Genomic DNA, 12220 nt, shown 5'->3' with positions numbered 1-12220 from the left:
GGGTGCCAGAGGGAAGCCAGTGCTGGCAGGAAGACCTACTTTTGAATGAATTTTGTGCTTCAAGCCTTTATAAGTAATTCATGAGTCGAAGAAGTTACAAAGACATTGGAAGATATTTTAATTTGAATAATGAGCAAAATATGACATGTTCAGATTTAGAAGTAAAATTTGGGGGACATAATGCTTTCAACTTTACCACTTTAAGTGTCTACACCATTGGTTCTCAACCTTCTGGCCCTTTAAATACAGTTCCTCATGGTGTGACCCAACCATTAAATTATTTTTGTTGCTATTTCATAACTGTAACATTGCTACTGTTATGAATCATAATGTAAATATTCGATATGCAGGATGGTCTTAGGCAACCCCTGTGAAAGGGCCATTCAACCACCAAAGGGGTCGCATTCAACCACCCACATGTTGAGAACGGCTGGTCTACACTAATAAAAGAGAAAGTTGCAAATTAACCATTACTCTGTCACACTGCTACACCCACAAGCCATGCCCACCAGCCAATCAGGAGTGAGTATGCAAATTAACCCAACTAAGATGGCGGCTGCCATGGAGTTGGAGTGAGAAGGAGGCTTGGGTTGCCACTGGCAATGGAGGAAGCCAAGCTCCCTGCCTGCCCTGGCCGGCCCACAGCTCTGATCAAGGCTACAAAGTTTCAATTATAAAAGGTAAATAAATCCCAGATACTTGCTTCCAGTCCACCGTGGTCTCCGCTCAAAGAGGTGCTGAAAAAAAAAAAGACAAAAAGGAGTGGCTGGGAGCTTGGGTCGCTGGTGGGCTTGGCCAGCCTGAAAATGGCCATCAGCCCCTCACCCAAGCTGGCCAGGCACCCCAGCAGGAGCCCCCCAACCTGAAGGGGCTGTGGGAAGCCTGAAAACAGCCCTCAGCCCCTCACACAGGCTGACCAGGCACCCTAGTAGGGACGCCAACCAAAAAGTATAGTACTGGCCAGCCTGAAAATAGCCCTCAGCCCCTCACCCAGGAGTTCGGGGTCCCCAATAATCCACCACCAGGGAGCCTTTTCTGATGCAAAAGCAAAGGGTCTTTTATTCAAGCCCGGGACTTGGTCCCCCACTGCCTCCATTACTGGATGCAAGAGAATGCCCCAAGTTCCAAGAGAACAAAGAATTTATAGGGCTTGGGGTCGGGGGGTGGGGGCACACTCTGACCACTGATTTGGCTGATTCTGGTTGGTTGAGTGAGGGCCGGGGGCTAGTGACACAAGGGCAGGGTGCAGCTAGGGTCTAGTTACACAAAGACAGGGGGGTGGCTAGCATACTCTTGGCCTTGGGCTAGTTTTCCCCACTTTCCCATTGGCCGAGATAAGGGCAGGCTGAGTAACTGATACATTCTGTGGCTTTTTCTTGGAAGAGGGGTTAAGGACACAGCTACCACTCCTGTTCTGTCCTTTCATTCCCCCCTTGTCTTGGAACTTCCAGCTCAATCATGAGACGGACTGAACTATCAACTGAACTACTTTTATACACTTCTTGATAAATTGGACTAGTCTGTTAATAATGCAAGGGCCGAAAGTCAACAGCATCAGGAGGATTACAAGGGGTCCGCCGAGGTCCGCTGTCTTCTTGAGGGTGGTCTGCAACAGGTGTGTCTGGTCAGAGGTCACCTTCCAGTCAGGCTCCTTGCTGTCCTGGGCACAGAAAGAGCTGGGCTTGTGACCTGGCAGAGACAAACTATAACAAATGGCCCGGTGGAAGGGAAAGAAACCATTTTAGTTTTAACAACCTCTATTGAAATAGGATTTTTCTTCTTAAAATTCCTCTATGGCTATCAAAAAGCCAAATTAAGATTAATTTATCTACTGTATTCAATTTGGCCTGATGTTTGCATAAACACAACAAGAATGGTAACTGACTACCTTTGCTGGAATTTCATGACTGAATCTTAACGTGCCCCGTAGGGCCAGGAAGCCAAGCCATTCAGCCGCGATCAGGCCTGCCTGCAGCATCTGCTGAGTTAGGTGAATCCCTCACCTGTAGTAACTCCACCTGAGCCCACGCTCTAGGCTTTAAGCCCATCTCAGTAGCCCTCCTACTCGTTGCGGCCCAGAGTGAGTGGGGGTTCCGCAGGGATGCAGAGGCATCCTTATTGCTCCCCTTCTACTCTTACCAACCCCCAGTGGTGGTAGGGCATGGGCCTGATGCTCCAGCACCCATCTTCAGGGATCCCAAGCAGGATACCAGGCTTTTCCTGTGGCACTTTTATTGGCTTCAAATCTTCAGAGCTTAGACAGGTTTCTTTAAAACATGATATTCCAGTCAAAGTTTCCCATTAATAAAATCACTATTGAAAACCAGTCTTATTGATTTCATGCAAAGAAATGTATTGCCATGACTTATTAAGCATTGCCAGATTTCATAGGAATTATATAAGGAGAAAAACATAATGATTTCCTTTAAGATCTTCAGATTTTTTTTGTCAGTCCTTTTTCATGGATTTTTCAGAGTTATAACAAAATGGTAACTGTTGGATTTTTTTTTTATCAGTCCTCCCTAAGTATTTTGTCATAACTATTTACCCTCTGTTTAGGAGGCAGAATATAAATTATTTACTTTTTCTGGCTTACTGGCCTGTACCATTTGATTAATTTCCTTTAAATATTTTTCTTTTTCTTCTTTTTAGGTATATGATTTTTTAAAATTTCATACTTTTAAATTAGTCTTTAAACCTTCTTTCTGTGTTCTTTAAAAATGCATAACTATGCCTCAGACCTTTCATTTCAAATAGGCCTTTCCCAGCTCTCTACAGCTGAGGTTTGTACCACCCCTGACATGGGCATGGTCACGCAGGCCTGCAAGACAGTATACAGGCTGCCAACTGTTAGCTGTTTCTCAATAGAGACCAAAACCTGATGGGTATTCTTCTTTGCCCAGTTGGGCATCTGCCCTCTTGGCGGCCAGACACCCTCTACTCTTAGGGTTCACCCCACACAGTCCCTTTCCAGGATAGCCAACATACATTCAAACCTGCAAGAGAATCAAAGGTTAATATAACACATCAATACAATGAAACATAATATTGGCATCATGGCCGCTTCAGGCAGCCAAATCCTCCGCTACTAAACATGAGATATGGCAGGGCTATAAAAACATTTTAGGGAGGTGACTAAAGTCCAATCTTTGACCTTTCTATATAAGGTAAAATCGTCCTTGTCTTTCTGAAGCCATGTCTATGAAGATGCAGGCATCATCTGAGTCTATTATACAATTTTCTGCAGGTATAGTCATTTTCAAGTTGGGGTGAGTCCTGGGGTCATGAACTTCTTTACCCACATCGAGTCCCTAGGCTGGAAAGGATGTACAGGGGTGGCACTGGCAGGGCATCTTGAACAAGCTTATGGGTGGCTTGTAATTTCTGTAAGAGTTCATGTCCAAGTAAGGGGTACAGGCATTCTGGCATGACTAAAAACGAATGAGTTACCGTGTTCTTTCTGAGGTCCACAGTCCTCTTTGATGTCCAAGGAAAAAGGCAGTTTGTCCGGTGGCTCTTAGAACTGGTGTCTTCTTAGATGTTACTAGTCCCATTGGCTCTGTCAAGACTGAATAGGCTGCTCCAGAATACACCAGGAAACTAACCAGGGTTTTTATTTATTTATAAATATTTATATCTAAGTAGACATATAAACATTAAATAAACATTTACATTTATACCTTTTCAGTGAACAAGTACTTTTACAGTCTTGGGAATTTTGGCAGATAACAGGAACACTGCCCAAGTCCCCTGATGGTGGCCTGACAAGAACAGATGTGGAGGCCTTTGACTGGGGGGTATAAAGTCTTCATTCTTCCTCTCTCGGCACTGCTAAGGACAGGATTATTGGAGAGGTCTCTTCACCTAGGCAAGGCTGTGCTGAGCCATCTGGGGCAAAAGTGGTTTCTGCTTCCATTAGAGGGACCAGGTCAACTGGTAAATATAGGAATTCATGAACCACCTGATGGCCGCCTAACTGACATTGGCAGGGGTGGTAGAACAGTCTGCAGCTGTGGTACCGGTAGCTCCAATAATGGTGACTTCCTGTTCTGAGAGGGGAGCTACCTTCTGAGTAACTACCGAGTGCTCTGCCGCTGTATCAATCATAAAGTTCACAGTCTGGCCCCCGATCTTCATTTTGACCATCGGCTCATGGGGGCCCAGTTGGAAAAAGCCCAGCCTGTCCTAGTCAGAGTCAGCTGTTGCCAGTCCAAGGAGGTCTGCCTCAGGCGGCTCTGGCCAATAGCGGCCGGGTGGTTTGGATGGCCTTGCCAGCTTCTTCTGGCCTGCTCCTGCCCTGCCTGCCTCTTTACTTCTGCTATTAAACTTTACTCTGTCCCTTCTTACACACGCAGAACTGGACCCAAGGCAGTGAGGTTTGAGCAATTTTAAAATTTCTTAACATACATTTTATCATTCATGTTGCAGGGAGGGACCCGGTTGGCTCCTCCTGAATAAAAGAACTAATCAAAATAAGGCTTATTTTCTAACTTCATTTGTCCCTGGGTGTGGACAACAAATGACACTAATCAGATTGACATACACGATTTAACCTTCGTTTAGGGAGGCAAATGCAAAGCATTTACTCCCAAGTGTCATTGGTTTAGGGGAGATAGGATTTCTGCTCAGTTTCCCTATTCTACTTGTCCCAGCTTACTGGTCTATTATGCATTCAATTTTCTAAAAATGTATTCTGGCACAGGAGAAAGTTGTTTTTGCTGTCCGCAGGTAGTTTAACCCTATATAACTGGGCTTGGACCTCTGCCCAGCAAACTGCAGTCTGTAAGTTCAATATGCAGCCTCCGGTTCTTCTAACCCAACGAGGTTTCGGCCAGTCTCTGAATCAGACTTCTCCTCTCTTGGAGAATTTCAAAGTCCTGATGGCTCCCAGGTCCAGGGAGAGTGCCCTCTTGTTAACCCTTAGGACCCTGCTTTCTTGCCTTTCTGCCAGTTCCCTTTGTGGCAGAGCAGCAACCAGGCCTCTTTGAAGGGAGTGCACTAGAAAGGGATATCAGCCCCTCCTGTGAGCCAGCTGCTCTGCCTAGGGTCTCCCAGGGGCCCAGCCAGAGCGTCTCCCAGCAAATCCCAGAAGCTGCTGCCCTTTCGCAGTGGTATGGACTCAAGCAGGGGGTTCAGGAGCTGGGCGGCGACGGTGGCGTTGATGGCCTGGCTCTCAGGAGCTGAGTCTGCCTAGCAAAACATTTCTAAATCACCAGGGTGGCTGTGGACTTTAGCTTTGTTCCTCCTCCGCTTTTCTAGTGGGAGTTTAGTTGTTGTTTTTTAACGTATTAGAATTTTTTTTATTCTTAGAAACCTTAATCCTTTAATGATTACCAAAAGTGAACAGCAATTTTAGATTAATATTTATGAACATATTTTAAATGTACTTTTACTCTTAAGATATATCTAGACCTTTTGTGATAAAACTAAGAACAGGTATCGGTCTAATTTAGCATTGGAAGGGTTAAAAAGAATAACCCAGGGCAGAGAGAGACTACTGTGTTTACAGTTATTTTTTTGTGACCTCAAAGTTCATTGATAAGACCTGTTAGGTCTGCAGCCAGTAACTTAACTGCCAACACTCCCGCCCCCCTTGTCTCAGTCCAGACCCATTGCTTTTCCTCACAGAGTCAGCCTGGAAATATAACGGGTGCATAGGGAGGTTTCTTGCAGACAGAAAGCCTGGAGACCATCTGAAATCCAGTTACAGATGCTTTCAGAATCTGGAAGAGGGAGGAAGGGAAGGACCAGGTTATGTCCTCTATGAGGATTCTAATAAATAATTGAAAACAGCAAGTTAAACAGAACACAGTCACAGGCAGTAAATATCTCCGCCATGCAGAGAGATAAGCCCTTTTTTTTGTTCACCAAAGAGATAAGAAAACCATAAATAACAAGTTCTTTGAAATTTGCTACTTTGTTAATTTGCTAAGCAAATAGTTAACTTGAAAAGACTTCTTTCTTGCTTTTTTATAAGCAATCTCAGAACTAAGCAATCTTGGAACCTAGCCAGCCTTTGTTAAACTTCTTTGGGTTGCAACCTTGTACCTTTGAATTAATCCTAGATTTTTAAAATTTTAACCTGATGCAGCAAAATTATACCTCAGAGTAAAGCAATTAAAAGTTCTCTACTGTCTTCCCCTTAAAGCAGGGTTTTTCCTTATGTGTATAGCCAGACAGCACAAAGTAGCTTTCGCTTTACACAGAGCAGTTCCAGTCCCCCTCCCTACTCTATAGTAAATTGGCTAGTCCCACACAAACAAACTTTGTCCCGACCCCATGATGATCGGTGACGAGAGACAGACAAGGGAGGGGGTGACCTGTTTTCACAGATCCTCACTCAGATGCCCGCCTGACCAAAGTTGTGGAGCCACATAAAGGAGAAAAGAGGGCAGGCCCCCTCCCTCTGCACTCACACACTTTCACCAGACATTCATTCAGCAAAGGCATTTAGCTACCACAACACACAGTTTTTCCCAATTCAATCCGAACCTTAAACTTTTAGCTGGCAAGTCAAATATTCAGCATTTCTTAAACAGTAACATTTTCAAGAATAAACTTCAAAAATGCAAGACATAAGTTTTTTATGATTTGAATTCAGTAAGCTTCAAGGTCCCAAGTTCCCAGCGGTTCTGGAAAACCACACCTGAGGCTGGCAAGCAGGTTTGGCCCACACCTTGATTTTAATTAAAATGACCATAATGCTCAAAGGAGTAGTTTGAGTCTGTCCCATAACGTCCATCCAGTAAGTCCACAGAAAACAGAAAAAAAAAAAAAAAACACAAACACAGACAAATACAGTCTTCCAACTCTACGGAAGCAAAACCAAAACAACCTTCCGACTCCGCGGAAGCAAAACTACAGATTAGACTATGGCCATGTGCCACTTGTCTCAGATTGAGGGGTTTCTGTGCCCCTACAGATGGAGGATCGGGGCATCCCCCGACTCCGCCTGCCTGTGGTCCCCCAGTGCGTCCACATAGACCGTTTCGGGCATTACAGACTTCAGAAGTGAGCTCACACAGGACAGAATACACAGAACAGAATAGACAACACACAGACCCTTACTGCGGTCAGGCAGACTCCCCGGATCGGGGTCCCTCGTGGATTTTGGGGATCCCGGACGCGCCCCCAAATGTTATGCCCAGAGTTCGGGGTCCCCAATAATCCACCACCAGGGAGCCTTTTCTGATGCAAAAGCAAAGGGTCTTTTATTCAAGCCCGGGACTTGGTCCCCCACTGCCTCCATTACTGGATGCAAGAGAATGCCCCAAGTTCCAAGAGAACAAAGAATTTATAGGGCTTGGGATCGGGGGGTGGGGGCACACTCTGACCACTGATTTGGCTGATTCTGGTTGGTTGAGTGAGGGCCGGGGGCTAGTGACGCAAGGGCAGGGTGCAGCTAGGGTCTAGGTATACAAAGACAGGGGGGTGGCTAGCATACTCTTGGCCTTGGGCTAGTTTTCCCCACTTTCCCATTGGCCAAGATAAGGGCAGGCTGAGTAACTGATACATTCTGCGGCTTTTTCTTGGAAGAGGGGTTAAGGACACAGCTATCAGTCCTGTTCTGTCCTTTCAGCCACACCTCCATGGGGTAAGGGTCCCCACTGCAGGGGGCTTGACCAGCCTGAAAACAGCCATCAGCCCCTCACCCAGGCTGGTCAGGCACCCCAGCGGGAACCCCACCCTTATCCGGGACACCCTTCAAGGCAAACCAGCCGGCCCGCACCCATGCACCAGGCCTCTATTCTCCTATATAATAAAAGGTTAATATGCAAAATGACCCTAATAGCAGAATGACTGGGAATGACTAGTCACTATGACACACACTGACCACCAGGGGGCAGACGCTCAATGCAGGAGCTGCCCCCTGGTGGGCAGTGTGCTCCCACAGGGGGAGCTCTGCTCAGCCACAAGCCAGGCTGATGGCTGCCAGCACAGTGGTGGTGGTGGGAGCCTCTTCTGCCTCAGCAGCGATAAGGATGTCTGACTGAAGCTTAGGCCTGCTCTCTGATGGCAAGTGGACATCTCCTGAGGGCTCCTGGGCTGCCAGAGGGATGTCTGAATGCCAGCTTAGGCTAAGCCAGCAGGTGGACATCCTCCGAGGGGTCCCAGACTGTGAGATGGCACAGGCCAGGCTGAGGGACACCCCCCCCCCCCGCCCCCGAGTGCTTCATATTTTTGTGCTTTGGGCCTCTAGTTCATATTATAAACACAGAAAAGTCTAAAATTAGTTAACCTGAATTCCAAACTTAAAAATTAGTAGGAGAAAATAAAATTAAAGCTTTACTTTTTTTTGTCTTTTTTTAAATTAAATCTTTATTGTTCAGATTATTACAGTTGTTCCTCTTTTTCCCGCCATAGCTCCCTTCCACCTGGTTCCCACCCCACCCTCCGTCCTCACCACCCCCCACAGTCCTCATCCATAGGTGCATGATTTTTGTTCAGTCTCTTCCTGCGTCCCCCACACCCCTCTACCCCCCAAGAATAGTCAGTCCACTCCCTTTCTATGCCCCTGATTCTATTATAATCACCAGTTTATTCTGTTCATCAGATTATTTATTCACTTGATTTTTAGATTCACTTGTTGATAGATGTGTATTTGTTGTTCATAGTTTGTATCTTTACCATTTTCTTCTTCTTCCTCTTCTTAAAGGATACCTTTCATCATTTCATATAATACTGGTTTCATGGTGATGAATTTCTTTAGCTTTTCCTTATCTGTGAATCTCTTTATCTGACCTTCAATTCTGAATGATAGCTTTGCTGGATAAAGTAGTCTTGGTTGTAGGTTCTTGGTATTCATCACTTTGAATATTTCTTGCCACTCCCTTCTGGCCTGCAAAGTTTCTGTTGAGAAATCAGCTGACAGTCATATGGGTACTCCCTTGTAGGTAATTGACTTCCTTTCTCTTGCTGCTTTTAAGATTCTCTCTTTGTCTTTTGCTCTTGGCATTTTAATGATGATGTGTCTTGGTGTGGTCCTTTTTGGATTCCTTTTGTTTGGGATTCTCTGTGCTTCCTGGACTTGTAAGTCTATTTCTTTGACCAGGCAGGGGAAGTTTTCTGTCATTATTTCTTCAAATAGGTTTTCAATATCTTGCTCTCTCTCTTCTTCTGCCACCCCTATAATTCGATGTTGGTACGTTTGAAGTTGTCCCAGAGGCTCCTTACACTATCTTCATATTTTTGGATTCTTTTTTCATTTTGCTTTTCCAGTTGGGTGTTTTTTGCTTCTTCATGTTTCAAAATTTTGACTTGATTCTTGCGATCCTCTAGACCGCTGTTGGGAGTCTGTTTAATATTCTTTATTTCAGTCAGTGTATGCTTAATTTCTAGTTGGTTCTTTATCACAACCTCTTGGGTATCATTAGATTTCTTGAGGGTCTCACTAAACTTATTGGCAGTTTCTAGAAAATTCTTGAAAAACCTTAAAGTGTGGTTTTGAACTCTATATCCAGTAGTTTGCTTTCCTCTATTTCTGTCATTTGTGTCCTGTTTGTCTCCGCATTTTTTTATGCTTCACTGTGTTGATAGAGTGGCTTTCTGTACTAGGTGTCCTATAGGGCCCAGTGGCTCAGCCTCCCCAATTACCTGAGGTAGAAACTCTTGGTGAAACCCCTTGTGGGCTTTGTGCACAGTCTTGTTGTAGTTAAGCCTTGATTGTTGTAGGAATTGACCTCCAGGCCAATTGGCTGTGAGAATCAGCTGTGTCTGCAGTGGGAGAACTTCTGTGCTGGAGAAACCCCTCCGGGGCAAGACTTGCTTCAGTGGGGCTTTGGTGCTCACTGAGTCTGCCCCCTGAGTGTGTCCCTTATGAATCCGAGGAGCTGAAATATGGATGGTCCCACTCTGACCACCTGGCACACTGGCTCCTGGATCTCTAAGGAGGTGCTAATCTATCCTCTGCCTGAGGCTATTCAGCAGGAGCCAGCTGTGACACAATGCAAGTTGCCCTGGGGCCTTGGGCCAGCTGCAGTTTGTTAGGTAATTATCAGATTGCAAAGGTCCAGGCCTTTCATATGCAAAAGCTTCTTTGGCTTGGGCAGGGCGGGGTCCCAAGGGATCAACAGGGTAAAGCGAGCAGTTATGGCTGCTCTCAGTCCTGCCCTCAGAGGCCCTGCCTCTCAGTGTCCTGGCAATCGCTGCAAGCACCCCCGAGAGAAAGCTGCCCTCGAGTTCTGACTGATGCCAGACACTCCAGTTTCTCCCGTATGAGTCTGGGTCCCCAGAGACTCGCCCGGAACTGGAGCTCAGAGCTTGAGACTCCCTCCCGAATGAAAAAGACAACTGTGTCCTCAGCCGCCAACCCTCTCCGCATGCGCCTCTGTACCTCTGTATTTTACTCCCGCACCGCACCTCCTCTGAGTCTCGGTATGTTTTTCTCTTTCCTTCTATTTGTAGAATTTTCGCTCAGCCAGCCTTCCTGTGGTTCTGGATGATGTCCGTTCTGTCTTTTAGTTGTATTTTTGAAGTGGTTGTGCGAGGCAGCAATCTCCGGTGTTTACCTATGCCACTATCTTGGTTTCTCTCTAAAATTAAAGCTTTAGCTGCCTTTTAGTTGTTTGGCTAACTTAGTTTCAGTGAGACCATGTTCCTTGGGGCCATCCTGCATTACTAGAACAGTGGTTCTCAACCTGTGGGTCACGATTCCTTTGGGGGTCAAACAACCCTTTCACAGGAGTTGCCTAAGACCACCGGAAAACACATATATAATTACATATTGTTTTTGTGATTAATCACTATGCTTTAATTATGTTCAATTTGTAACAATGAAATTGGGGGTCATCACAACATGAGGAACTGTATTAAAGGGTCTCGGCATTAGGAAGGTTGAGAACCACTGCACTAGAATATAGCTGTCATTCTGAGTTTTAGTTCTTTTACTACATTTCCAAGTCTTCATTCACCAATGTTTTATTAAAGCTGCATTTTTAAAAATATAGTTTATTGATTTTTTACAGAGAGGAAGGAAGAGAGATAGAGAGTTAGAAACATCGATGAGAGAGAAACGTTGATCACCTGCCTCCTGCACACCTCCTGCCAGGGATGTGCCCATAACCAACATACATGCCCTTGACCGGAATCGAACCTGGGACCCTTCAGTCCGCAGGCCAACGCTCAATCCACTGAGCCAAACTGGTTATGGCTAAAGCTGCATTTTTAATAAAACTAAATTGCATTCAGCAAATCTACTGCTTTCCTTTAATATACTTAGTTTTCAGAAGATTTAAATCAGTTTCAGCTGAAAAAGTCAAACCTAGAGGGAAGGCAAGGGAAGATGGGAGTGGGGGAGGGGAGAAAAGAGAACAACAAAATAATTTGTATGCATATAAGCATAATGAATAGACAGACAATAGGGGTGTGGGGGCCTGGGCTGGGAGAGGACAGTGGGGAATAAAGGGGACATATGTAATACTTTAAACAATAAGATCTTTTTTTTTTTTAAAGTATCCCTTTAGTGCCAAAACTGATATGTTCTCAGAGTAATTATGTTCAGTTGGCCTTGGTACAACATTAAATTTATGTTCTGTAGATGACAAGTTATGACTTACTTGAATTGCCTTGTTCGTCTGAGCTGTCCCTCAGTCTGTTTTATTTGACACTGCTTTGTCATGCAGGGTACATCAAAGAAGGGTTCCTGGCTGTGCAGCATGCCTTAGATAAGGCCATCATGCTGTACCATGGGGGCCGTGCTGCCCAGAAGCTGTTTGATGGCATTAGTGTTCTTATACAGAGATTTCCACATCCAGCTTATTCTGAAGACAGGTTAATTATAAGCCTTAATAGCTTCCTCCCTTTGATGTTCATACTTATGTTCTCTCCAACTGTACTTTCCACCATGCGAACCCTTGTGTCAGAAAAAGAAAAAAGATTGAAGGTAATCCCAATTATTCTCTGATAAAGTGTCTGTAAATATATTTTTATGCCTATGGAGCTCTTCTAAATGGAGACTTAGACTATTTCTACATATTCAGCATTGGTAGGTAGATGTTATGCCTAGTGGCAGCAAATTACATCCCAGTAACAGCAAATATAGAACAGAAAGTGATGAAACTTTCTAGTTTTTCAAACTGGAAGAATTGCAGAGGCAAACCATCTCTGGGAAGCCACAAAAAGGAAAATACTGAAGGCAAGGAGGTCACTGGGGGAATTTGTAGTCTGTAGTACCTAGGAACCTCAAACACAGTTCACCACCTAACTAAATTAACTTAAATTC

General features: G+C 45.0%; 1 protein-coding gene across 1 annotated transcript in view; it reads left to right on the top strand.

Annotated features, from left to right (window-relative positions):
* The window catches only part of LOC139009403 (phospholipid-transporting ATPase ABCA3-like), a 383929-nt gene that overhangs the window by 60586 nt on the left and 311123 nt on the right, over positions 1–12220 (top strand). Inside the window, exon 5 of the mRNA XM_070413702.1 lies at positions 11622–11881. Coding sequence (XP_070269803.1) covers positions 11622–11881 — 260 coding nt within the window. The remainder of the gene's footprint in view (positions 1–11621; positions 11882–12220) is intronic.

This window comes from Myotis yumanensis, unplaced genomic scaffold (genome assembly GCF_028538775.1).
Source record: "Myotis yumanensis isolate MYYU_CA2020_CCGP unplaced genomic scaffold, mMyoYum1.0.hap1 SCAF_4, whole genome shotgun sequence".
In the NCBI taxonomy this organism is placed as follows: Eukaryota; Metazoa; Chordata; class Mammalia; order Chiroptera; family Vespertilionidae; genus Myotis; species Myotis yumanensis.
This window is presented reverse-complemented; position numbering and strand designations above follow the sequence as displayed.